This window comes from Cygnus olor, chromosome 4 (genome assembly GCF_009769625.2).
Source record: "Cygnus olor isolate bCygOlo1 chromosome 4, bCygOlo1.pri.v2, whole genome shotgun sequence".
Taxonomy (NCBI): Eukaryota; Metazoa; Chordata; class Aves; order Anseriformes; family Anatidae; genus Cygnus; species Cygnus olor.
The window spans coordinates 7,473,284-7,500,567 of record NC_049172.1 but is presented as its reverse complement, the minus strand read 5'-3'; the positions used below and the strand labels follow the sequence as shown (position 1 = coordinate 7,500,567).

The 27,284-nt window shown below is 47.9% G+C and overlaps 2 protein-coding genes across 2 annotated transcripts; one reads left to right on the top strand and one right to left on the bottom strand.

Annotated features, from left to right (window-relative positions):
* Positions 1–1,083: 1,083 nt before the first annotated feature.
* Positions 1,084–10,366, bottom strand: LOC121070068 (alcohol dehydrogenase class-3). Its single transcript, XM_040556679.1, has 9 exons — positions 10,286–10,366; positions 8,594–8,695; positions 7,819–7,960; positions 7,154–7,241; positions 5,794–6,013; positions 4,951–5,211; positions 4,068–4,203; positions 3,222–3,360; positions 1,084–1,395 (listed from the first exon to the last, which is right to left on the bottom strand). The coding sequence occupies exons 1-9, from the start codon at positions 10,295–10,297 to the stop codon at positions 1,371–1,373; spliced, it is 1,125 nt and encodes a 374-aa protein (XP_040412613.1). The 5' UTR covers positions 10,298–10,366; the 3' UTR covers positions 1,084–1,370.
* A 9,013-nt stretch (positions 10,367–19,379) lies between these two features.
* LOC121069766 (alcohol dehydrogenase 1-like) lies at positions 19,380–26,210 on the top strand. The gene is made up of 9 exons (XM_040556215.1): positions 19,380–20,868; positions 21,932–22,033; positions 22,641–22,782; positions 23,075–23,162; positions 23,273–23,492; positions 23,612–23,872; positions 24,162–24,297; positions 24,857–24,995; positions 25,547–26,210. Exons 1-9 carry the CDS (start codon positions 20,851–20,853, stop codon positions 25,569–25,571), a joined length of 1,131 nt encoding a protein of 376 aa, XP_040412149.1. The 5' UTR covers positions 19,380–20,850; the 3' UTR covers positions 25,572–26,210.
* The last annotated feature ends 1,074 nt before the right edge of the window (positions 26,211–27,284 follow it).

Below are 27,284 nucleotides of genomic sequence, written 5' to 3'. Positions count from 1 at the left end.
TTATTAGAAGAAAATTTGCCTCTCACCACTAACATGATTACTGTTTGCATTGAGAGTTTTCTGAACAGTTGCTTTGACCAGCCTCCCTTTAAAAAATGAAACCCCTCCCTTAATGAGTACGTTTGGCTTTTCATGTATGCAACTGTATGTTAAACAGGGTAGTTTTTCCACCTGTTTGCAGCCTGTTTTCTCCCTCCCATTTTTCTGGACCTGCCATGCTGCTTCTTCCAGATTTTGATGCTACAACATTCTATCCAGTCGGGTCACATCAAGTATAGTTAAGGGGAGAATGAAAAAAAAAAAGCCCTGCAATTTCAAATTAAAACACGTAATGCTAATAACAAAAAGACACACCACAACCCACCCTGAAGCCTTCCTCAGTCAAGGCCTTTTACTGTTCTTCCCGTGATCCTCACGAGGAAACTGCTGCTCTAACAGTAATACTCCCTTCTTCAATGGATTGATTCTATTTCTGACCAATTAAAGATAACAATCCCAAGTTAGATTTGTTTTTTTTTGTTTGTTTTGTTTTTGCAGTGCTGATGGTAGGCTTCTTCAGTTGCCAGTAAGTTTAAGGAAATGACAAAACTTTCTCTGTGCTACTGAAGTCTTGGAGGGGACACCACTAAGGCAAGCCAGTGGAGTGCTCCTCTGCTATCATCTTCAGAACAGGGCTGCCTGCAGCCAGCGTAACGAGCCAGATAGCAAATCAGGCAGAACAGGGACTTGACTGCCCAAGCAAGCACAGGTACACCTGGACATTTAGGTCATGCATCCAACCTGTCTGCTCTGCTAGGTGGCTTCCAGGGAGAGCTGGGTGGTAGATCCTTCACAGTCCTAGAACAGCCTCAGAAGCTTGAGGGCTGTTGCAGTTCTTGCCCCTCTCGCACTGCAGTTGCAGCACACAAGTGCTGCTTCTCAGCACAGCTGTGCACAACAAACTGCCTGGTGTAATGAACCCCCCATCATTTGCTACTGACTGAAAAATACTCTTCCTCTATTATAATAATATACAATCACAAGAAGAAAACAGTGACACAGCCTTCAGTGTCTTTATGCTCTGTAATTCCAACACTCTGTTTAGCAATAAGCTTTTATTAAGTAGATTGAGTTAAGCATTACTGAATTTGAGGAACAGGTACAGAAATAGAAGTTCCAACATCAGTGTTAATTATGTAACACTCCCCAGTGGTTACTGATTGTTTTTTCAGAAGAAACGGTTATTTAATATTCATCATGATCACCCTAAAACATACCATCGTCCTCGTCCTGGTGAGTTTGCATTTACCTGATTCTACCCTCTATTAGAAACTCCATTATAAAAGGACAGTTATCATGTGGCTGGCTGGCAGGAAGGTCCACGTTTGTCTCTAAAACTTTAGGACTGTTCGAATGCTTAAAATGAAAAAAAAAAAATAAGAATTACAAATATGTCCTTTTTCTCCCCTCCCTCCCCTTCACTGTTGAGACATACTCTCACTTAACTTCAACTTCTTATAAAAATGAAATTATACCTATAATAAATATTTATTTAAAATCCTGCCTAAAAATGGGTTGCTAAATGCTCATTATTCATTTTTAGTTCCTCCCCCAAAAAGGTGTACTTAAAATGTAAGCCTTTTCAAACTACGTGTGTCAGTTTTCAGTAACTACCCAAGAATATTGATTATGAAAAATCAATATTTACAGGATTTCCCTCTTTTGGCTGCTTGGAGAATTTTAAGTAGCTTTCATTATTACTTTCATAGGACTTAATCATTTTGATGATTTATTCCTGCATGAGCATAAGATTTTGTAACTGGGTAAGGGGATCAACTGCTGGAATAAATTTGCATAGATGATGCAGTGTTTCAAATTTGTAAAAGGTACAAATGTAGTTAATGTTAACTGACTTATCCAAATTAGGAAAACAGATAAAGTATCAGATAAAGCAGAGAAAGTCATTTTTGAGGAAGTTATAATATCAATATGGATTGAGGTCAAACAGAAAGACTGTAGTGGATTCTTGCAGTAAGGCTGGTGCCTATTTACCCATGTGCAGGTAAACCAAAGTATGGACAGAGATTCCTGCATTCATGTAAATACGCAGGAAGAGAGAGTCTTTTTTACTAGAGCACTTCCTTGTCCACTATCTGATTCCTTCTTGAAAACACCTTCTGAAAAAGGATGCAACCTGGACTGCTGATAAGCTGGTTTCTATTCTAAGGGACACCGGTAGCTATGCCAGTCTATGAATTTCCCACAAGTTACAGAGCATCTCAATAAAATTCTTATTTCAAAGAGGCCTGCACTTGACACAGCAGAACAAACTTTAACATTTCTCAGGTTCAAACTGACTAATCCTTTCGCCTCGGATTTTAACCTGCAGATGCAAATCCTGCCAGAGCATCCCCAGGTAGTCTCTGTTTTCCTTCAAGCACATCCACACCTGTATCTGTACAGGGCTTCACAGGCATCACCCAATATATCCTCTGATGAGTATACCCTACACTTTGAGCCTTGTGCTACTGCTGCAACCCAATCACAACCGCTACGTAGTCTACTGCTATGAGGGCAGCAAGGCTCAGTAAGCATCCAGCAGGTTTTTCACCATCTGCAGTGGATGGCAGAAGTTTGCAGTATGAACAGTCTAAACTCCTGTTAACCTTAATGAAGGCAGAAGCTGCTGTAAAAGCGATCTGGCCATATTAGGAAGTACAAACTTGACATGTTGGTGTTCTACCCCAGTTCAAACTAGAGAAAAATATATATAAAAAAAAATATATCTAAAGATCATTCTAAGTGACTGTTTCTGCTGGTAATCTATCCTAAATAATTGTTTGAAAATACACTGAAATCTACTATTTAGTTAACAGCTAAATTAGACTAATAGCTTAATGACTTGTAAAGATGTATTTGTGATAACTCTCCTTCAATCTCTCTACATTTATTTTTGTAAGGAGGAACGTTTAAGCAATACTTTTGGAAATGGAAAGCTAAGACTGGCTTGTCTTACAGACCTGCATATTTCCCTTAGACATTGTTGCTTGTTTTTCACTCTCTGCCTGTGTTCTGGCATGTGGCTAGGAGCTCAGAGAATGTGCATTTGTCTCAGAATAAAAGTGCATGGTACCTGTCAGCTCTTATCCTACCTGTTTAAAACATGACAGTGGGCAGGGAACCTGTATTTTGACACTGTCCCATCAACAAACATCTACACCTTTCAGTATTATGAACATTACCTCTTTCCTGTATGCATCAGCTCAAAGGCCTCGTTAATTTTGTCAAAAGGCAGGGTGTGAGTCACAAATTCATCCACTTTGATCTTTTTGGACATGTAGTCAGTCACCAGTTTAGGCACATTGTCTATGCTCTTCCAGCCTGAAAGACAGCGAGTGTGCATTTGTTTTTGCCCTTTCCACCCACCTCTGTACAAAGAGGAAGGAAAACATACAACCCTTATACGGGTTATCATCTGATAAACGTGAAAAGGAACCGAGATTGGTGGTGTTTGTTACTCTTGCTCTACTCAGGCAGTGAATAAGGAATGTAAGAGGGCAGCTAGATCTGGCAAGGGCACACATTATCCAGACACATTTGTGCACTAACCTTTCACTAGGTATTTCAACATTTGGCATAGAGCAGCCCTCACCTGGGAAAGCATGCACTAACATCTCTATCAGCCCCTTGCGGCTGTAAAAGTCTCAACAGGTTTCTGGTTTGACAGCAGAAAAGGTCTATCAAGACTTTGTTGCTTTTTATTTTCAAGTTCTTTTATAAGTTCCCATTTTAGCCCCGCAATTGCTTACTGACTAAGCAACAAAAACATCTTTGAGTTCACACCTCCCCAAAGACCAGGTCCTTTACTGCATCCCAAACCTTGTGCTAATAAGAAAGCAATCCCACTATACCACTGCTATAGAACTGAGTAGCGGGTGGTTATATTCTCTCTTTGAAACACATGAGATCTTGTATTTCATGTGTTTATTTCAATGTATTTATCTGTAGCTGGTCTGTAGGAACATTATACGTTCTTCCCGCATTTAACCCACAGCAAATTACTTTTATCCCCAAACCAAAAGAGTTACCTCCAAACGCGGTCCCTTTCCACGTCCGCCCAGTTACTAACTGGAATGGCCGCGTAGAGATCTCCTGACCAGCAGCAGCTACTCCAACGATCACGCTGACTCCCCAGCCCTTGTGGCAGGCTTCCAAGGCAGCCCTCTTCACAGAAGAACAGGACAAAAACAGACCGTTTACTGCTAATGTTTATGCTATCTAGACTGGCACAGGTTGCACTTCCTCGCCCCCAGTTAATGAATCGCCACATTAGTGTTTAAGGAACAATAAATCCCCTGACAATTTTGTTAAGTTTCCCATTGGTTCAGACTCCTTATACTGTTAAAGATTGCTCTTTTTATATCCCATCTGGCTTCCAAAAAAGCCACTCCCCTAGAAGCTGGGATAAACTGTAAGCAGAGACAATGTAGACCATGTTACTGACAGATTAGAACTGCTATTGTCATTGCTGAAAGCCTCGCCTTACATTCAGCAATACTTCTGTGATTCTAAAAGTTAAATTCATTATCTGGGGGAGAAGGGAGATTCTGAGCAGTCCTTGAGATTTTACATTTGTTAATTATCATAATTATTATAAGCAAATTAATTATAAGTAAATTATATATTGTACATTGTACAATACATTTTATGTGGTTTTTGTTAATTTTTCAGCAGCTGAAAACTCAGTATTTCAAAGATAGAAACACTTATGTGAAGAAACAGAATTTGCATAATTAGGGTTTGATGTAAATTGTCCTTTTTAGTCACAGCAGTTATCACTACTATTTAAACAAAAATAGCATGGCACGTTTCCTGTAACAAGCAAGCAGCTTGGTTTCCTATTTAGCTGAACAACAAAGTGGCAACCAGCTATGCCCTCCCTCCAATTGCTGCTGTTATGCACTCACTCACCATGACTCCAACGTTACCAATGCACTCAAAGGAGTAGTCTACGCCACCGTCGGTCATTTCAACCAGCACCTCCTGGATGGGCTTCTTGAAGTCTTGAGGGTTAATGCACTCGGTAGCTCCAAACTCCTTGGCTTTGGCATACTTATCCTTGTTAATGTCAATGCCAATGATCCGGGATGCTCCCGCAACTTTACAGCCCATAATAACTGCCAGCCCCACTCCTCCTAAACCAAAGACAGCACAAGTGGAGCCAGGTTCCACCTAGGTGAAGAAAAAGCCATAAGCAACAGAGAAAATTCTTCCACATGAGTGAAAAACACAAGTCTGTTATGAAGAAAATGTGGGGGTAAATATATATGGTTACAAGACTTTATGGCTTAGATAAGGCAAACTCTATGGAAAGTTTATAGAAAACCTCTTTATGTGCTAGGCTTTCCTTTTTGCCCAAATACTTGACTTCCGTAACCTGCCCTAGCCCCATGTGTGCTCACCTACTGTCTCTCTCTCTCACCCTGACCTTCAAAACTACCAGAATGACTTGCATCAAGATTAAGATGAGTTGGAAAAGTAATTTCAGGAAAAGTAAAGTTGGTATTAAAAGAGATGCAGGATCTTCTACATGGATTTTGTCTAACCCTCTAATTTTCTTCTGACCTGATCTGCCCTTTATGGAAGTTTGAAATTCTTAGTTTAATTTCACCAGCTAAAGAGCATAAAAACCCAGAAATTTGGTACATCATGGCTACAGTCTGTATCTAGTCTGTAATCTAGTCCCTAAACTGTTAGTGTACTTTGGCTCAGGCACAGTTACACAGAAAAGCCAGAGACAACCGCAGCCTTTACCTTGGCAGTGTTAACAACAGCCCCATATCCAGTAGAGATGCCGCAGCCCAGCAGACACACTTTATCGAGAGGTGCTGCAGCGTCTATCTTAGCTACGGAGATGTCAGCAACCACCGTGTACTCTGAGAAGGTGCTCGTCCCCATGAAGTGGTAAATCTGCTTTCCTTTGCAGGTGAATCTGCTGGTACCATCAGGCATGAGTCCTTTCCCTTGAGTAACTCTTAAGGCAAAGACAGGAAAGTAGAGTCAGAGTCTTAAGCAGTAATTACTCTCACTAGACAGTATTGTGTAAGTAGCACAGGGATATAGTTGCATAATTGCACCGTAATTTTTGGAACATTCCAGTAAACCCATGAATTTACAGAAATTAGACACTAGTCTCCTAACAAACACTTCATGTTGTTAATTCCTCCAAGGAAGCATGGAAAGAATTGGGAGTTTATCAGCACGTTGACCCTGTTAGCTACCAGTGCTAACTGCTTGTGCCATGGTACCGCACTCCCATCTTCATTCACTTCCTTTAGTCTACTTCCCTCGAGCAGCAGCCATCAATTATGTCCCAGGGTTTTTGGTTTTGCGAGACCGTTTTCTTCAGAATGGGATCTACGCTTAAATCACACTTACTTTTTCATAGTAATTTAAATAGTATGTCCAAACAGTGGTCACATTACTACTATGGCCTGTTGCTGGCAGAGTGGCAGCACAATTGGGTTGAAACAGGGAACCTCCAGCTGAAATTGGGGCACAGTAACTTTACAGGTGAAAGGTATGAACAATAGCTTTAATGCTTTAATGAAAGGAGATGCAATATTCCTGGGGGCTGAAGATAGTGACCAAAGCCAAATATTCTCCTTGACCACAGAGACTCATCAAAGTACCATTAGGATCCACTTAGTGCATGCAAGCTAGACAACCCATTAAACGGTATTAATGGTATATCAGTCCCAGCAATGGAGAATCCTTCCTGGCTGAGATTTACCATCCTTATTGCTTATTGGACCCAGCTGCAAAATCAGCAGAGAAGCATGTATTAAGGAAAAAGAGCTCTCTCTATAATTCTGTACCACTCAAAGCCTTCAGTGTTTGCAGCAAGAGCTAAATTCCCTGAAGTATTTCCTTTAAGTATGGATTAAATACAGAGTCAGAGCATTTATGTTTTCAAAGCTGTGGAAACAAGCTACCAGCTTACACCTTTACAAACGTACAAACAAAGAAACATTTATTTAAGAAGAAATCTTAAGGAAGAATGGAAAGTAGTGTCTGACTCCTTAAAACATGTACTTTCTTACTTTTGATAACTAGAACAGGTATACGTTGAACAAATACTATATTGTATGTCAAGATAAAAAAGCATACAGACCTTATCTTTTGACACAGATTAGTTTTAGGATTCTTGCAGAATTTGCACTCGCCACACTGGGGGATGTATAGAGGGATAACGGTATCCCCTAGAGAAAAAAAAAAAATCTGGCTATTACTGAGTCAAGCAAAGCATAAAGAGAGAAGTGGAGTTATTCAATTTGTATGGCTTTTATGTGAGCAATTGTTCATTTAAAACTGTTCATTTCTTTTTACAGTCTGCTTACAGTCCAGAGTAGCGCTACTTATAGAGCGCTAGATAAAACACTTTTTCTCATGTCTGAGCAGACAGACAATCAGAAGTTTATCGTTCCAGAACAAATAGGAACTTACTGTAAAACAAAATAACCTCAAACCAATAGTAACACAATTGTTTAAGTTGTTTAAAAGAACAGGTAACAACTTTTATTTGAAAAAAAAAATCTTTCTAACTATATCGATCCAATTTCAAGCAAGAAATCTGGAGTTTTCCAATCTTTAAACCGAGTGTACATTGAATAGATTAGTATTATTCCTCAGACAAAAGAAATTTATGCAGACATTCAGAATAAAACATTATATCCTGCAATATAGCAAGTGAGTGGCCCAATTTGACAGTTGCCATTATAGTAAAGTCACACTTTTAAGGAAGTCAGAAAACTTGTAAGATGTCAGGTATTTTCTTACCCGGCTTTACTTTTGTTACTCCTTCCCCAACGCTCTCCACAATTCCTGCTCCCTCATGACCCAAAATCACAGGGAAGCATCCTTCAGGATCAGCACCACTCAGTGTATAGGCATCAGTGTGACAGACAGCAGTGGCAACTATCTATAAGTAAATAAATATAAATATATATATATAAATAAATAAATAAATATATATATATATATATATATAAGCCGAGGTATCTTGAAGAATAGAATAGTAGCATAGATTTAAATATTACCCTTTGGTTGGTCATTCAGAAAAATCGCCAATAGGAGTTTGCCAATCCTAGTAACATTTGTGATACAGCAAGCATACTTTCACTCCTGGCACAGCACAAAGTATATATCACACTTCGAAAAAAGGAAATTTGGGGGATAGTGCATCTTTTCTTATTCCACCAACTACATCCTGCTGTTGAAAGGGGTAGATGATGTCATATTGTTTCCTCAGGCAAGAAATCTGTAGTCCAAGTCATCTCAATGCAGGCTCAATGCAGGCTGGGTTCCTGTATTTGAAATAATCAACCCCCAAGACTAGCTATAAACTTTAGACCAGGCTCTGGACTGAGACCAACAGAAATCAAAAATGTTTTCCATAAACAGAAGATCTAAATACCATAATTTTCTTCTTTGTAAAACCGCTGAGATACTAATGAACTAATACTATCCATTCAACGTTTATTCTGTTGGTAAACAGCTTTAATACTCAGTCTCCCAAAACATAACTGATACAGTTAAAGATTGATATAATTACCTTGATGCGGACTTCATGAGCTTTTGGTGGAGCAACCTCCACCTCCTCAAGAGAGAGAGGTTTACCTGCCTCCCAGGAAACAGCAGCCCTGCATTTAATAACCTAAAAGACATCAACAAGAAAAAGAGAGGACATCTGTTAAAATAATTCTTGTTCAACCAAGCAAGGAAATGAAAGAAAGGCTACTGGCTTTTGGAAAGAATCCCAGATCTGAAATACATCATTTCAGCACAAAGGCTTAATTGGTCTACATTTGCTCCCAGAAAGCCGAGTGAATAAACCAAGATCTGAACTTTGAATGTTATTCTCTTATTGAGCAAAAGTATAATAAACCCAGGACCGCTTGGGACATATACAAACACTGCAGTGAAAGGAACAATAGGAATGGAGAGATTGCATAATAAAAAAGGTGGTTTAAAATAAAACAGGCATTCATGTAAGCGGTGGCCCTTGAGCACAGAGTGCTCATTTAGAAATTTGGAAAGCAAAGTGGAAGTCACATAACAGTCCAAACCCCCATATTAAAGGTGGGCTTCTTGTTCCATAACAGGATGGCTTCTGAGTAGGATTTCAACAAGAACATGTGCACACACATGGCTGGCGTGCAGAGCCTGACAGTGGGGCACAGGGACTGGAGAGATGCTGCTGTAGGGTTTCTGGCAGTGAGTTCTTGTGTGCTAGCACCTCCACAGAGCCCACACAGCTTTCTGCGAGCAAACTGGTGCTCACTGCTCCCAGCAGGCTGCTCTGCACCCACTCCTGACCTCCCAGGAAGCTTTTCAAGACAAATGGTGCAGAGTCTGCAGCGTATGGAATTGGGAAGCCCAATCCAATCACCAGCCAGGCATGCCCCGGGGTGGCTCTAAGAGCCAGCATCACAGCCATGTAGTCCAGAGCAGGCTCTGGTGCTGCCATTGCTAGATGTCAGCTGTAAGCTGTAAGAAGCACAGCTCCAGGTCTGTCCCGCAGAAGAAAATGGGCTTTGCCCTCTGCCGGGCATGTTCTCCTGCAAATGTGATGGTTTCTTGCTGATCACTCGGCTGAGTCGTGGGACCAAGCTGATGGCCTCACTGGTACAAACCCCAGCAGGGAACGCCATCCCTGCCTCGCCTGTCTTGGAGCAGACCCTCGGTGATCCACTCCAGAACAGCACCCAGTGTTTTGGGTACTCCTGTCCTACAACGGGACAGTATCCCCCAGAGCTGGCTACCACCCTCACTGCACCCCAAACAGCAGAACAACGTGCAAAAATCGCTGAAACGACTGCTGCCGACCCAAGAAGGCCTGAAACCTTATAAACCCCAGCAGAGCAAGCAGGGATTGCTCCCGGTCCAACTGGGGCCAAATTCCCTTTGCTCTGCTTCTTGCTACCTGGCTGAACACTGCAAAACCGCACCAGGCGCGACGCTGGGGATTTCATCACAGAAATCTGAACTGGCTGCTGGGATGGCGACGGCCGCGGGTGCACTCAGCCCGCAAATCCCCAAATCCCATTAATTTTGTTGCTAATCAAGGCCCCCCAAAGCCCCAAATCCCATTATTTCTGTCGTTAATTGAAACCTCCCGGTGCTGGGGGGGGGGGACCGGGGCGGGATGGGGGCGTGAGGGTGGCACAGCGCGACCGCGCCAAAGCGCAGTGACACAAAATGGAGGGGGACCGGGGGGGGACGGGGGGCCCGCGCGCCGCCTCACCCCGCTCGCCATCGCTCCGGACGGAAGAGGAGAGTGACCCCGCCCCGCTCCAAGGCGGGCACGCGCATGGCTGTTGGAGCCATTGCGGGGGGTTGAGGAGGGGCGGGAAGATGGCGGGTTCCTCCCTCAGTACCTCCGTCCGTCCCTTCACTGCGACCCCATGGCAGGGCGAGGGTCTCCATCTCCCGGTCCCCGTCAGGCGCCGGCCCCTGAGGCGTTGCGGGGGGGTGCTGAGGTCCCCCCCTCCTCCAAGTACCTGGAATCAGCAAGTGCCACTGGTAGACAGTGGCACCAGCTTGCTGAAAGATAGCATGGATTTTTGTGGCATAAATAATAACTACAGTATTTAATGACATAATGGCAAGTTGAACATGAGTCCTCAGCGTGCCCTGGCAGCCAGGAGGGCCAGCCGTGCCCTGGGGTGCTTCAGGCGCAGCACTGCCAGCCTGTCGAGGGAAGGGATTGTCCTGCTCTGCTCTGTGCTGGTGTGGCCTCACCCCAAGAACTGAGTGCAGTTTTGGGTGCCACAGTATAAGAAAGACATAAAACTGTTAGACAGTGTCCAAAGGAAGTCTATAAAGGCTAAAGCTTCCTCACAAGGGGAGTGGAGGGGCAGGCGCTGAGCTCTGCTCTCTGGGGACAGCGACAGGACCTGAGGGAACGGCATGGAGCTGGGACAGGGGAGGGTCAGGCTGGGTGTTAGGGAAAGGTTCTGCACCCAGAGGGTGTACTCTTGATCACCCCTGCTTTGTCAGTGATTCCAAAAAGCCTCCAAGCATTCTGGTTAGCTCAACTCCACAGGTGCTCAGCTTTTGTTAGTGGCCCTATCACTGATGTTCTGGAAACTGTAAGTGCCGGTTCTGGTAGATAAAAGCATAAGTACCTAAATCATAACTCCATTAATCATAACTTCTTAATGCTCAATGTCCAATTTCAGAGATAAATGCATTGTTTTTTTCATTTCCCCTTCCCTTGCTGTTTTGTCATGTTGTCTCTAGGGTTGCCTTCTACTCTTGGAAGCCTGTGGATGTGGTATATGGTTTTGCAGCTTTCTTTCTATTCTCTGAACCGTGCAAGTAAATCAGGTCACCGCACTGAGCTGTTGACTGAACTATATATGCTTTGTCATGTATGTTTCAGGTTTATATGGGAAAGGTCTGTAGGTGAGGGCTCCCAGTGCTACTTTATTTCCTATGTTGGGTTGGTCTTGGTCTCTCATATGTTATTCTGGCAGATGTTTCGCACTAGTCAGTGTTGGGAAAAGAGGGGGGCTTGGACGCACTGTGAGCATGTGGGAGAAAGGCCTGGCAGTTGTGTTTTTGCTTGGAGGGAGTTCTCTTTTCCATGTTGCAAGGGGGAGGGAGCCCAAAGCAGCTAGGGATCTGCATGACGTCTTTTTTTATTATTTTTATTTTTTGAATTGTATTATTGTTCATCTCCTGGAGGCAATGCTTTTTAGCAAGGTGTTTCTGTACCTTAGTTTGGCTTTGAAATGCAAGGAGATCCAGGGAAAGAAGTCTCTTGCAAGCCTGGCAAACAGTATGTGCTGGAAGAAACTGCAAATGATCTGCCAAGGTGTTCATCCCTGGGCAGCCCGAGTGCCAAAGGGAAAAACAAGGAGTGTGCCAGCATTGGAACGGGAAGGTGGCGGCACTGTAACTGCTGCCTGCCACCTCGCACTGCTGAACAGAGTGGTGAGGTATGGGTGGAGAGGAGGGGACCGACACACCTACCTGCTGGAAAAACTGAGATGCCCTCAGGGAAACATCACCTGGTTCATTTCCACAAACAGAATCAGTGCTAGATTGCCCCAGAGGTATTTTTTCCCCCATTAACACAATTTCCCAAATAAGACCAATGTGATTTAATAGTTTTGATAGATATATTTCATTAGATCAACCCTGCTGAACCTGTGATAATGTGTGCCCTCATTCTGCAAGTTCCCGTGTGCAAGTGGAACAGGGCAGATCTAGAAATTTCAGCTGTGACTACCTGAGTAAAGCAGTCTTTTTGTGGGGCATTGCTCTCCAAACCAGCCTTCTGAATTCTGATTTAGGCTCTCCTACCTTCTCCTATGAAGTACTGGAAGATACTTTTGTAGCATTCAAAAGAATTAGAAGCTCCTATTGTTCTTCAAAGCAACAATTTATTTCTGTAAAATACATCTATAGCTGAGAGAGGGAGTTAGGAGAATCTTATCAAGTAGAGATAGAGCGCTGACAGCATTAAGCTAGGATGCTACTTAGTGTCTTTGCTAACTATGGTGCATTGTACAAATTAACTAAAGCAAGAAGCCATGGGCCCCTTACCAAGGTCAGTCTCCTAATAAAAGTGTGAGCCTGTCTTAAGAAACTGGTAGAAACTGGTCCTGCGGATGGACAAGAGCCAAGGAGCAACTGAGTCTGCAGAAAGACAAGAGGTCAACTAGCGGTGACGAGGAAGAGTCATCAACCTTCATCCCCACGAACCCCAACGACCACAACCAGGAGACACTGCCCAAGCGCAGATGGGAGGAGTTTATGGAAATGACTCCTTGGAACTAATTTTAATATGAAGCGGGACAGGTTATGAATATGTATAGGTGTATTGTGGAACTTCATGCATATGTAACTCTTTGCTGCATATAACTATGGCAAGTTGCCACGTCAGGTGCGCACGACTTTCGTGGGACTACCTCCCGTGCTGCGCAGCGCTGAATAAACATACCTACTTTACAATCTTACTGATTGTGGAGTCCGTTTTCTGCAAGTCGTAGCTGCTTGGAAAATGGAAATATTTAAAAAATAAAAAAAAATTCTTTTCATGTGAAATACTCAAAGCTGGTTGATATTTCTTTGGATAGTCCCGAGTGAATTATAAAATTCTGCTTTCGTAAATACAAATATAAATTTAAAACATTATCCAATACTTCAAAAAAAAATGGTTGATTGGAAAGGAAAATGTTTAGAAGAGTAATTTCACTATAGTGAAGTATAATACTAAAGCATGCCAAAGTAAAATAACTTCTCAAATCAAAGGTCCATGCTAATGTAGTGTATTTAAATACTGAAATGTTTAAAATAATCATGAAATTTTTTTCAGTAGAGATGCAAGAAGCTGGGATAGTGAATGATTTTTAGTATTTTAGGAACGAAAATGAGTCATTTGGGGATGTTCATGGTTAATATTTTTAGCTCTTTGATTTCAAAAAAAATAAAAATAAAAATAAAATAAACCACAAAGGATGGTTCTTTTATGGGTTGATTCTAGTATATTGATGCATATACCATTCAAGAGAAATAAGAAGGATAAAAATAGGGGAAGGGTTATGCTGATAATTCCTTGCTCATACTTGACAGCGTCTTCTTCTGATACATTCATATAAATGTCGTTGTTAGTCCTTTGTTAGTGCCCGTGCCCGGGGCGAGCCTGAGCCACGGACGTCTGCTGCAGGCAAATGGTGGTCCTCGTGGAAATCCAGGGCTTCCTGCCTGGCCAGGAAAAGTCGATCAGCAGCACACAGAGAAAGTGGTAGGAGGTAACCGCCAGGTGGCACTGCTATAATACCAGTACTCTGCAGCGCTTAATTTTTCACGTGAAGAGTACAAAATAACTGGTAAAGTGCAAGTTATAATTGACTCAAGGCAGACTTTTGTAGCAATCAAATTTTGTTTCATCAAAGTTTATTGGGAGGAACTTGTAGTGTTTTCTAGGAAGCGGACTGCTGAAGCTCAATTAAAACGTAATGAGTTCTTGTGGTGTCATCTTAATTACCTGTAGCCTTAATGTTTTATACTTAAAAAGTAATGAAGAGAATTAAAGGTGACTTTTACAGCAGGGCAAAGTGAGTTCTGTGTGCAAACATGACTGTAAACTGGCAGCAAGATGGGATTTGTTAACCTTTAATAACTCATTTGTGTGTTCATGATGTGCTGTGTAATTGCTGACCGTACTGAGGGGTTTCCAGAAGCTCAAAGGGCTGTTGACTGGGATAAGAGTTGCACAAAAAAGGTCAAAAGGTACTAAGTGTATGATGGCCCAGCCTACCCAGATCCCTCTGCAGAGCCCTCCTACCTCGAGCTGATCAACACTCACGCCTAACTTGCAGAGTAGCACTCTGGAAACTTACTGAGGGTGCACTTGATCCCCTTGCTGAGATGAATGATAAGGATATTGAAGAGAAGTGGCCCCAACACTGAGCCGTGGGGGACACCACTAGTGACCGGCCTCCAGCTGGATTTAACTCCATTCACCACAACTCCTTAGGCCTGGCCACACAGCCAGTTTTTAATCCAAGAAAGCATACAACTGCCCAGGCCTTGAGCTGCCAGCTTCTTCAGCAGAATGCTGAGGGAAATGGTGTCAAAAGCCTTAGTGAAGTCTAGGTAGGCCACAGCCACAGCCTTTTCCCCATCCACTGAGCGCATCACCTTGTTGTAGAAGGAGATCAGGCTGTAAAGCAGGACCTGCCTTTGATAAAGCCATGATGACTGGGCCTGATCACCTGGTTGTCCTCCAAGTGCTGCGAGATGGCACTTGAGATAACAAGCTCCATGAGCTTCCTTGGCACCGAGCTCAGACTGACAGGCCTGTAGTTTCCTGGATCCCCCTTTGGGCAGTTCTCGAATACATCAATGAGTGCCCTTTGGGAAGATCCTCCCAGAGCCTTTTTTTCTCCAGCCTGGACAGCCCCAGCTCTCTCAGCCTTTCCTCACAGGAGAGATGTTTCAGTCCCTCAGTCTTCCTCGTAGCCCACTGCTGAACTCTCTCCATTAGCTCCACATCACTCCTCTACTGTGCAGACCAAAACTGGACATGGCACTGCAGCTGTGGCCTCAACAGTGCTGAGTAAAGGGGAATGATCACCTCCTTCAGCCCTTTGGCAACACTTTGCCTAATACAGCCCTGGATACCATTAGCTGCCTTTGCTGCAATGGCACATGCTGTCAGCACAGCTATGGTGTCCACTGGGATCCTGAAGTCTTTTCCTAAAAAGCTGCTTTGTAGCTGGACAACTCCCAGCATGTCCTGGTGCCTGGGGTTGCTCCTGCCCAGGTGCAGGACTTTGCACTTCCCCTTGCTGGATCCAATGAAATAGACAGGTTCTGCCTTTGCAAAGCTAAGAAACAGCAGTCCAACCCCTGCAACGGGCCCTGCAGCCATTCCAGTCCCTGTGACAGGCCCCAAAGCTGGGCCAGGGAACCAAACTGTGCCAGTGTCAGTTGCCTTGTATCCAAGATGAAACAATGGATGAAAAAGTCAGGTATTTTAGAAAGCGGAGGAACTCCTACTCAGACTGGGGAGGAAGAAGAAAACCAGGCAGGCTACTACAAAGTGGCTGGGCCATCAGAGGAACAGGAAGACAAAGAGGAAGATATCATAAAAGCATTCATAGCTACCCAATGCCTATCCCAGGATGAGCTACAAGATATGCAGAAAGATTTCAGTCATTGTCCAGGTGAGCACCTTGTCGCCTGGCTGCTCCGGTGCTGGGACAGTGGAGCCAATAGCCCGGTATTAGATGGCAGGGAAGCCAGGCAGCTGGGATCCCTCTCTAGGGAAGGGGGCATTGACAAAGCGATTGGAGAAGGAGCACAAATCTTCACCATCCTCTAGAGGATGCCTCGTCCTGGAAGTGCTTAAGGCCAGTTTGGACGGGGCTTTGGGAACTGTGGTCTAGTGGAAGCCTTGTGCAGTCAAGGTCAGCTACCCACCAGGACAGAGACTCTGCAGCCTTTCTGGACACCGGAGCTGTCTGAGCACCCCTGTGGGGACAATCGTTTCCTTTTTGCTGCCTGGGCTGTCTCCACCTGCAAGTGTGGGCCTGGTGCTGCTCACGTTTCTGCCACAGAGCCCCTCAGAGAAGACGCAGGCTTCATCTTCTCTACTCCCTTCCAGCAGGCAGCTGCAGGCAGCTGTCAGGTCCACCCCTGAGCCTTCTCTCCTTCGTGCTGACCAAAGGAGTTCCCTCAGCCTGCTCTTGTATGCCGTGTGTCCCGGCCCCTCACTCCCTCATGTGCCCTGGGCTGGGCCCACTCCACACCCATCAGTATCTTTCCTGTGTGGGGGAGATCAGAAAGGGATCCCGGAGTCCAAGTGCAGTCGCAAAAATGACACCAAAAATCAGAGAGAAAAGCGGATTTACTGGTTTTTATTATTGTTTTTGTAGTTGTTGTTGTAATGTATTTATTTATTATTTTTATTATGATTATTTTATCAGTTTGTTCCCCCTTCCTGGGAAGAGCTGGTAACCAAGCGCCTTGAAGGGTCTTTACGCTGCACTCCCACGCTTCTTCCTGGCAGGCCTGAAGGCTTCTGCTTCTTCAGAGGAACAGCTGTCTGCATGCCTGTTTCGAGGGATCTGCTGCTGTTCTCTGTGCACCGCCATGCGGGGCGCGGGTTCATCTTCAAGCACCTCTTGGCAGCCTTCTTGTCCTCAGACCGAGACACCCCATGCCAGGCGTGGCCTTCGGAGGCCTTCTCCTGTCGCCTGGTGCAGCAGCCCAGAGGAAGCCGAGTGCGCTCTTGCCCAGCGCTTGGGACTCCGTGCAGAAGAGGTGACACCTCTACAGGAGAGGTGGGGAGGGGGGACGGGAAGAGGGGGAACAGGGGGTGGGAGAAGAGGCCATCGTGCAGGCAATCCTGCGTGATGGTTAAGGGATGGCCTCTTCCCCCTACTTGCGGAGGCAGAGGCAGGGCCGGGAGTACGGAGCGGTCTGGGCGGTTCTGCGATGACGATGGTATGGTCTCGCTGGTGGGAGCCCTGGCACGATGGTGTTGTGCCACATCAGATGGGCTGGCGGTGGATCCACCTCCATCAGCTCTTCCTCCTCCACGGGTGGATCCGCCTCCATGGGCGCCACACCAACCGCCATGGCCGCTCCGTCTCCGCTGGCGCTCCTCCGCCTGCACTTCCTCTCTGGTTCCATGAACCACTTGGACCCACAAAGAGGTGGGCAGCTGTCACCCCAAGACCTCTTAAGTCCAACCATCGTTGGCAGTCGCTAGAGATCTTGGGAGATCAGCGAGTGGTGGGCCAGGCGCAGGGGCTTTTATAGGCCTCAGAACAAAGTGGGGGGGCGCAGATGCCACTGTGACATCAGGAGGCTTCTGTGATGGCCGCCGTGATGGCGCGCCACGCCCCAGACCCAACATGGCCGTGTTGGGAGGGGGCTTCTGCGGCCTGAAAGAGGCCCTCGTGTGCAAGGAGGAGGATGGTCAGGGGGGCTGGGGGCCCCTTTCCTGGGGGTGTCTCTCCCGGGCCATTTTGCTTGCCAGAGAGACGGGCTGCCCCTTGGGCACTGTGACTGCCCTCTGCCTCCCCTCGTGTGCCCTGGCCTCCAGCCCCCTCCTCATCCCATGCCTGGCGTTCCTGTGCAACAAGATGGTGGCAACAACATTTCGGAAAGGGCAGTGGTCCTCCGTTAACCCCAACCTGTTACTGCCACATTTCCCAGCAAGTGGCACAGCCCCCCATGCTTGACAGGAGCTTGGATGGGGCAAATCATGCAGATATCCCACATGTGGGTAAGGGTGGTACGGCCAGCCTGCACCAGGTCTGCCAGCAGTCAATCAAAGCCTTGCTGGTATTCAGTTGGTGTGCAAGCCCCTCCTTGCCGTCCACAGCACCTACCCCTGCCCCTGGAGCGTGAGGAGGTGCCATCTCTTGTGCCGTGAGCCCAGTGGGAGAGGGGAGCAGAGGGACTTGCCTTGTCTAGGCTGCTGTGCCAGCACAACTCAGGGAGTCTGTTGGAGGGCCACTGAGGTGTTCGGGGACTAGAGTGGGGGGAAGAAAGATGGGAAACTCTGAGGTCCACCCTTACTCTCTTCTCTAGGGCTAAGAAACCTTCTCACCACTTGTGTGGCTTCTTGCTTCCTCCTTTGGAGGAAGAGCCCTCCCATCTGTCTTGAAGTCTCCCAAGCAGCTTCTGAATGAGAGCCTTCAGACCGATTTCCAGGGAGAAACTCTTGTCTGCCTAAGACACCGGCCCAAAGATGCCTTTGAGGTACACAAAGGACACAATGACATCTGGGAATACCCAGAACAGCTTTACTATGGTCAACCTGTGCTGAGATCGACATGAATTATGCTTGATGGAGATACATAAGTGGCCTTGTGGGATGAGGGGAGAGCAGCAAATGCCACTGACTGCCGTGAGGGTTTTGGAAGAGCCACTTGAAACTAGTACCTTCATGAAGAGGCCGCTTCCATTACATGGAGGTGGAACCTGGATGCTGAATGTCAGACTTTTTGATCAAACGAGGCAGTCTTTTTAAACCATAAGCAAACCAAGCCAAAAAAGAGCAGTGCTTTGGCAGGCCCAAGCTTTTTGGAGCTGTTCTGCGTTGAAACTGTAAAAGGAGTCAGCCCCATCCACGTTCTCCTTGGAGTTTCTTCAGAGTCTGTTCACAGGATCACAGAATGAAAGCCAAAGCCCTGTTAGAAGTAAATTTGGCCAGGGACAACAAGAGTAACAAGAAGCTTCTAGAGGTCCATCTATAGGTGATAAAAGGAAGGAAAAAAAGAAAAGGAAAACTGTGGGTGCTCTCCAGAAGGAAACGAGACACCTGGTCACCTGGTCACCCAGGATATGGAGAAGGCTGAGGTACTCAATGGCTTTTTTTGCCTCAGTCTTCACTGGCAAGAGCTCTAGCCACATAGCCTGGGCACCAGAAGGCAAAGGCAGGAAGTGGAAGAATGTTCAACCACACCCTGTAGGAGAAGATCAGGTTTGAGACCAGCTAAGAAACCTAAACGTACACAAGTCCATGGAACCTGATGAGATACATCCACAGGTCCTGTGGGAACTGGTGGATGTGATTGATAAGGCACTATCCGTCATATCTGAGAAGTCATGGCGGTCTGGTGACGTTCTCACTGACTGGAAGAGGGGAAACATAACCTCCATGTTTAAAAAGGGAGAAAAGGAAGACCTGGGGAGCTACAGGCCAGTCAATCTCACCTCTGTGCCTGGCAAGATCATGGAGCAGATCCTCCTGGAAATTATGCTAAGGCACATTGAAAAAATAAAGGGGTGAATGGTTACAGCCAGCATGGCTTCACTAAGGGCAGACTGGGCCTGACAAATCTGGTGGCCTTCTACAGTGGGGTTACAGCATTGGTGGATAGGAGAAGAGCAACTGACATCATCTACCTGGACTTTTGCAAAGCATCTGACACCATCCTCCATGATATCCTTGTCTCTAAATTGGAGAGACATTGATTTGAGGGATGGACCACTTGGTGGGTAAGGAATTGGCTGGATGATCACACTCAAAGAGTTGTGGTCAACAGCTCAACATCCAAGTGGAGATCAGTAATGAGTGGTGTTCCTCAGGGGTCGGTATTGGGACCGGCGCTGTTTAACGTCTTTGTCAGTGACACGGGCAGTGGGATCGAGTGCACCCTCAGCAAGTTTGTTGACGACACCAAGCTGTGTGGTACAGTCAACATGCTGGAGGGAAGGGATGCCATCCAGAGGGACCAGGACAGGCTTTAGAGGTGGGCCTGGGCAAACCTCACGATGTTCAACAAGGCCCCTCCAGTGCAAGGTCCTGCATCTGGGCTGAGGCAACCCTAAACACAAATATAAACTGGGAAGAGAACGGATTGAGTACAGCCTTAAAAGAAGGAGCTGGGAGTGTTGGTTGATGAGATGCTCAACATGAGCTTCCAATGTGCACTTGCAGCCCAGAAAGCAAACCATATCCTTGGGCTGCATCCATTAGGACACGACGACACTGTGACCCACTGATTTCCTAAGGGTATAGCTGTATATAACTTGCACATTCTAAAAATCCTTATTCACAGGAAATCCTACATCATCAGCGCTCAGGCAGACCACACACCTCCCCAGGAGGCTTCACAAGTGCAGAAGTGGCTCCCAAACCCGGAACTGGCTTCTTCACCTCAGCTGCTCCCTTGGCTGCCCATCCTTGCTTGGGCCCCCAGCAGTTCCCACACATCCAAACTCCTACACTTTGAGCAAGCCCCACACCTCAGTGGAAACAGATCTGAGAGAATGGAGGGCGCTCGCAGAAGGGAAACTGCTTGCACAACTGGTTGCAAAGTTACATAAATGTGTCCTTGGAAAATCGTCCCTTCCTCACACGCTCTTCTCGGTACCCAGGGGAAAACAGCTGCGATACCACAGAGAGCTAAGATTTACTCCAAAAGGCCAGGCGTGTTTATTCACCATAGCATGTTTTCAGGGTCTTCTTTCCTTCTGTAATTATTAATCCTTTCACAAATAGCTGGGGGTGAGCTGCTGCCCGGCCAAAGGTTGCCCCTTGGCAAGGAGTGGAAGCCCGAGCGGTGCTGTGAGTCTCCTCCCTCCACCCCGGCCACCAGCACCTGGAGGCTGCACCTTTCAGGGGGCACAGGGGACTCCCTGCTCGCAGGGGAACCTCCCGCTCTCCGGCGAGCTCCGGTCCCTCGCCAGGACGCCCGCCGCGCTCCCTGCTTCACCCTTCAGCCGCAGCCGCGGGGCCAGGAGCGCTCGGGGCCTCGACGCGAGGTGCAGGTCCGGCCAGACAGACGGCAGCTCACCTCCAGCCTGCGCCGCTGCCAGCTCCTCTCGCACCACATGGCCACTTCTGGAAAAGTAAGGACACTCGCTGCCTTTCTCCCTTTCCCCCTTCCCGTGGAGATGCTCCGGGAATGGCTCAGCGTGCACACGTGTGCTGCGCACCACCATTGCCCTGACTCCCCCAACCCCCCCAAACCTCTCGGCACCGCGCAAGCCTCGGCTTTCATTCAGCTGCAGCTTGCCAGGACCCGAGCGAGGTTCTGGGCTCTGCTTCTCTTCTGCCCCTCAGCTCAGGGCTGAAAACACTGAACCAGGAAAGCACCCTCCTGCTCAACCCCACCCGGCACTCCTGCTTTAAGGGCATACAAAGCTCTCTGGTGGGGGAATAGCCAGCCACACTCGGCCCCTGCCTCCTGTAGCACTGAGCGGCTTCCTAGACTTGACGGCCTGTGCCTGACGTGGCTCCAAATCCTGCAGCAGCATCTCTCACAAGAGCCACGGCCCTCTCCTCATCTGCTTGCGACAGACTGGCGCAGGGGGGAGACTGTAGGATCCCCAAAAAATAACAGGCTGCTGCACTGGCCATGGAAGGAGACAGGCCAGGGCAGGACTAGCGTCTGGTACTTCCCCGGGGCTGCGCCTACCAACAGCCAGCCAGCTCCTGGGAACAAGACAACATTCCCTGTCGTCGGCCCTGGGGTAGTGCAGCCTTTCGGCCACTCACCTCCGGCACTCAGCCCTGCTCCCAGCACAACTAACCCCTTCCCAGCTGCAGGCAGCCCTGCTCCCAGCACAGCTCCTGCCCAGCTGCAGGCAGCCCTTCCCGGATGCGCACTTCTGCAAAAACGCTGGCCGAGCCCCAGAGTGAAGGGTCGCTTTATCTCTGTAGCTCTGATTTCACACCAGGCCCACGCCTATTGAGTGTCGCTTGGCTTTGCATGCAGTGGGGCACCGCCGTGTTCCTGCTCTCCCACCGCCCCCAGCAAGTCCCCAGGGAGCGCCCAGGGCAGTTGTCGAGCTCTGGCGGCACGTGTGTCAGCGTGCTGCCTGGCACCGCTTTACGCGCTCGTCCGACAACCTTCCCCGCCCCAAGCCGAAGGCAAAGCTTCCCAGCAGCCTAACTCCCCTCTCCTTCCAGGTTATCCGATGCAGAGCTGCTGTTGCCTGGGCAGTGGGCAAACCACTCTCTCTCGAGGAGGTGGAGGTTGCACCTCCAAAGGCGCGTGAAGTCCGTGTCAAGGTAAAAGCAAGGACTGCCAAGCACGAATGCTAGCTGCAGTTTCTTTTAGGGAAAAGACTGATAATCTGATTAAATGCAAACCATTTTGGAACGTGACAACTCGTAGGTAAAGGCACAGACCTATGCACAGCAGTGCTCTGGAAAGGTGGACTGCTCACACCTGGCAGTAGCTGTCTGATGCCCTACCTGTCACAAACATCTCCCCAGCTTTTGGCACTGATGCTATTCAGGTCAACAGAAAAGGACAGTCTTCACTGGATTATCAAATTCAGTATCAAAACAGTGCAAAGGGCAGCAGTTTGTTCTCTCCTGCTAAGTTACACCACGCTATTTCAGACGCAGCCACTCAGGACCGCCCATTCCCAGAAACCGGAGAGCCAGACAAATGCCACCAACTAATCCCCAGCCCCTGCAGCGCAGTGCAGAGGAAAGCCAAGCAAAGCCTTCAGCATGAGCAGAAGGGCTTGTTCCTGGCGTGGGCACAGGCGTATCAGCATGAGGCAGCAGCACCAACCATGGTGACACCCATAGAAATTACATCTACCTGCTGCCTTCAAAAAAGACCAGGCTCCCTCTATAGCTCACCTGCTCTTTCCCCTCCAAACAGATAGTGGCCACAGGGATTTGTCGCACAGATGACCACGTTCTGGGAGGTGACTTTACTGATATAGATTTCCCAATCATCCCTGGCCATGAAGGAGCTGGGATTGTGGAGAGCATTGGAGAAGGAGTGACCTCTGTGAAACCAGGTAACCAGCTCACACCCAGGACTCAGCTCTCGAAGCCCATGGGGCTGCCCAGAGCTCTGAAATAGCCCCCAGAAGCCTGCAGCCATGACTGGCTGCACACCAGTAGCACTGAACCACCACACACACTTCCCTCATCTGTCCCCCAAAGTGCCCGAGTCGGGCTCTCAACATTTCCTGCGGGCAGAGAAAGCAGAGGGTTCATGCCAGGCTGCTGCCATCAGGCGCCGTGACGGGCAGCACCCTCCGGGCTGCCGAGCGAGAGGCACCTAACGCTGGCTCTGCTTTGTTCCAGGAGACAAAGTCATCCTCTTTGGCCTTCCTCAGTGCGGGGAATGCTGCTTCTGCAAGAATCCTGACTCCAACTACTGCCTGAAGTCACAGTGAGTTTGCTTCCCCTTCCCCGTTACCCACACAGGCTCGGCTGTCAGCAGTTCTGCCACACACGTGAGTGCTTTGTGTGATGAGCGACACGTGCACGTGCTCCCAACAGCCTCTCCGTGTCGCAGTGCCTGCTGCCCGACAAGACCAGCAGGTTCACGTGCCGAGGGAAACAGATCCACCACTTCCTCTGGATCAGCACCTTTGCAGAGTACACTGTTGTGCCGGAGTTCACCCTTGCCAAGGTAGATGCTGCTGCCCCTCTGGACAAAGTCTGCTTGCTGGGCTGCGGTTTCTCCACAGGCTACGGGGCTGCCATCAACACCGCCAAGGTTGGTATTCAGCCGTGTCAAGAATAAGCACCCCGCAGCCGCCTCCGCACCCGCAGAAATGCTCTGCCACAGAAACCTCCTCCTCCCGCGGGAGGCTGACCCGACCCCATGTCGTGCAGGTAAAACCGGGCTCCACCTGCGCCGTCTTCGGCCTCGGAGGAGTTGGCCTCTCCGTTGTCATGGGCTGCAAGGCGGCCGGGGCTTCTCGCATCATCGCCGTTGATATCAACAAGGAGAAATTTGCCAGGGCCAAGGAGCTGGGAGCCACCGAGTGCATCAGCCCTCGGGACTTCAAGAAGCCTGTTCAGGAGGTGCTCACCGAGATGACCGGGTACGGCGTGGACTACTCCTTTGAGGTCATCGGGACAGCTGATACCGCGGTATGTGGTCTTTTATCACACGTGCTCCTTCCCAGATCATTCACAGCATCCTATCAGGGCAAATTTCACCACAGCTCAAGCTTTCTTGCCTGATGCCAGCGCTTCTGGGCTTGTCTTTGCCCAGAAGGGCAATCTTCTGGCTTGGGGAGAAAATAATGTAGGAGTCTCAAAACAGGATGGTGCTTTCATAGTCTGTTACAGAAAAGAGAGTCGGTTTTTAGATAGCAGTGAGTGGCAGACAACTGAAATTTCTCTCAGGTGTGTCTAATTCACTCGCCTGTCCCATCAGGCTGCTGCCCTGGCCTCTTGCAATATGAACACTGGTGTCTGCGTGGTGGTTGGAGTATTACCTTCTGGTTCAGTGGTTCCCATCGATCCTTTGCTTCTGCTAAGTGGCCGTACCTGTAAAGGGACTCTGCTTGGAGGTATGAAAGTAAGGGAAAGATTTTAGACATTTCAGTCTTGTCCTTCCACAGTAATTCCCAAACCGTCTGTAGAACAGTTACCCTCTAAGGGCAAATATCTATCTATCTATCTATCTATCTATCTATCTATCTATATATACACAAATAATAATAAATAAAATAAATAATAATAAATAAAAACAAATTATATATATATATATACAAATAATCATATATAAAAACATACATATATACAAAGAACCCCTCCCTTGACAATTCCTTTTCCCAAGTCACAATGTACTCAGCGGTAGGGCAGAAGAAACTTTCCCTCATAGTTGTTATCCAGGAGCCCCTTGGTCACTGTGAATGTTTTGAGCTTGGAAAGACTCACAAACTCTCTTTGAGTTGTTGTTGCTAAAAGGTCAGCAAAGCCTGGTGGAGATGCTGAACTCCTTGTCTGCTCCTGCATTCATCTCAGAGCACTCTTGACAGACTTTGGCACCAGACAACGCCACCATCGTTCCCTCTCAACAGCATTTCTCCAGTCACTCACTGCGGGTGCTTTCTCCCCCTTCTCTAGGCTGGAAGATGAGAGATGCCATCCCCAAACTAGTCTCCAGCTATCTGGAGAAGAAATTTAACTCTGACTTGCTGATCACGCACACGCTGCCGATCGCTAAAATCAACGAGGGCTTTGAATTGTTACGCGCGGGCAAAAGGTGAGGATCTGACTCGCAGGAGCGAGGCCTCTGTCTGGCAGGGCAGCGCTCCAGGCACTCCGGGAGGCAGCGCCCGGCTCGCTGCCCTCACCCAGCGCCCAAGCATTGCCAGCAGGCAGGGCCCTGATCCGGGCGGTGGGAGGCCCTGCTGTAAGACGGAGGGAAGAGGCTGCCCTGGGCACAGGGACTGCTCCTCCCCGGGGTTCAGCTCAGCAGAGACCCTGCAGCCCCGGCACACCCCCTCAGACCCCACACCTCGCTGCGGCGTTCGAAAGCACGGGGCAGGCAAAGCAGAGTGAGGAGGAAGGGGCGTCCGTGGGGACCTCGCAGCAACCGCAGAAGGGGGGAAGACTGTGCCTTCAGACTGACGCACAGGAGCTGCGGGGCGGGACGGGGTGCCTTAGGCTTTCCCTTCAGCACCCTCGCTGAGTTCAGAAGAGGCTGGGTGAGAGCTGAGGTGGCCGGTCCCAGCTGCACCTGCCTGCCCCTCTGCCTGCTCCTGAGCACTGCGGCAGCACCTCCCTTAACTGCTCCCTTCTTCCCCCTTCCAGCGTCCGCACCGTCCTGCTCTTCTGAGGGACGCGGCCGAGGGAGGACGAGCGCGGTCAGCAGCCCAGCAGGCCCTCGTGGCGCAGGCCCTGCTCTCCCACCGCCTCCCTGCGCGGGGCACAAGGAGATGAGCACGAGGACCTCGACGGCTCTGGTGCTGCTGCCTGTGCTCTCACGCCCTGCGAGAGCTGCAACGCCACCTCTCCCGAGGAAACACGTGCACAAATAACAGCTTTCTTCAGACGCTCCCACGCAGTGCTGTGAACAGCAGGGGCCCCAGGGGGCAGGAGGAGCTCTGCCTTGCACCCCAGGCCCCGCCATCTCACCCCTCTTCTCTGCACTGGGCAACTTCCTTTGCCCCCTCCCCTGCTGATGCCTCCGAGCTGTAAACATCTTGCATGCAGACACAGCGAGCACCTTGCATGCTGATGCATGAAATGCCTTGCACGCTCACGCACCACATGCCTTGCACGCTGACATAGCAAATGCCTTGCAGACTGACACGCCAAAATGCCTTGCATGCTGATGCACCACATGCCTTGCACGCTGACGCACAAACCAGCTTACTTAACATCTTGCAAGTTTGTTAAAAACTGCTGTGGGGGAGATAAAATAAGTAAATAAAGAGTATCAAAGTAATTAAATCACTTGAAAACAGAGCTCGGATTATTCTTGAGAGACCACGTAGATTAGCTCTTTTTCCCAGTGCAGCATCAATTTTCTGGATCATTGCTGAGAGAGAACTTGTGCTTAAAGGCCTCCAAGTGATGATCTATTCCATCATCATTTCAAAGTGCAACATACTGTTAAAGTATAACGTCCTTGGAGAGAGCACGGCTCTTGCTCAACCTCATAGCCACTTTTTATGGCCCCAAAGACCATTATTACGTCCCTCTCCCTTACCCCCATGAAGCACTTCCTTGCGTCCCGACAACTGCATCCCTGTTTCCACAGCCAAACCACATAGCAGGGGGTTGCCAACTCTTGCTCACTTTGTCATCCACTACTTCTTGCGGGCAGTTTTCTGCATCCTGCACTGATCATTACACTTGCACACCTAGAATTTCGCAATTACTGCTATTGAATTGCATCCCAATTCTTTAAAAGCATCTCCTTCCGTGTGCTCGGAAGTCTCTTGTTATCTGCATATTTAATGAGTGTACTCCAATCCGACATGGAAGTCACTCAGTAAGAGATATTAACTAGGCTCAGACGACAACAGAACCTTGACAGACACCATTCAACATACCCTGTGAATCAGACTAGCAGATACCAAATAACTAATCTCTCAGTAAGGCTTACCACCAATAATTTCCCCAAGTGGCCAGAATCGTAGCATGGGGAGCATATACAGAATCCTGACACAAATGCTCTTCAAGATGTACTTCAGGATGCAGATTCTGGCACAGGGGGACACTTGGGTTACCTGGCATCACATGAGGCCATCAATCAGGCTGATGGTAATCTCCCTTCACATTTTTTAAAGCCCTACCACAAAGCAACCTCATGTTTGGTTGATCTTTTGCCAGTGTGCAAGTTTTAGCTTGGGGTTTAAGTTATACACATCTCTCATCAGACCACATTTCTACCAATCAATAAAAATTATAACGATTCTAATATTTCCTTATTAATACTTCCATAACTGGACCTGTATTGGATGGGAAACTTTTAACATTAGAAAGATCAAAATGGTCAGAGATGACTGCACATGCTCTTACACATCTGCAAGTAGAAGCGCCA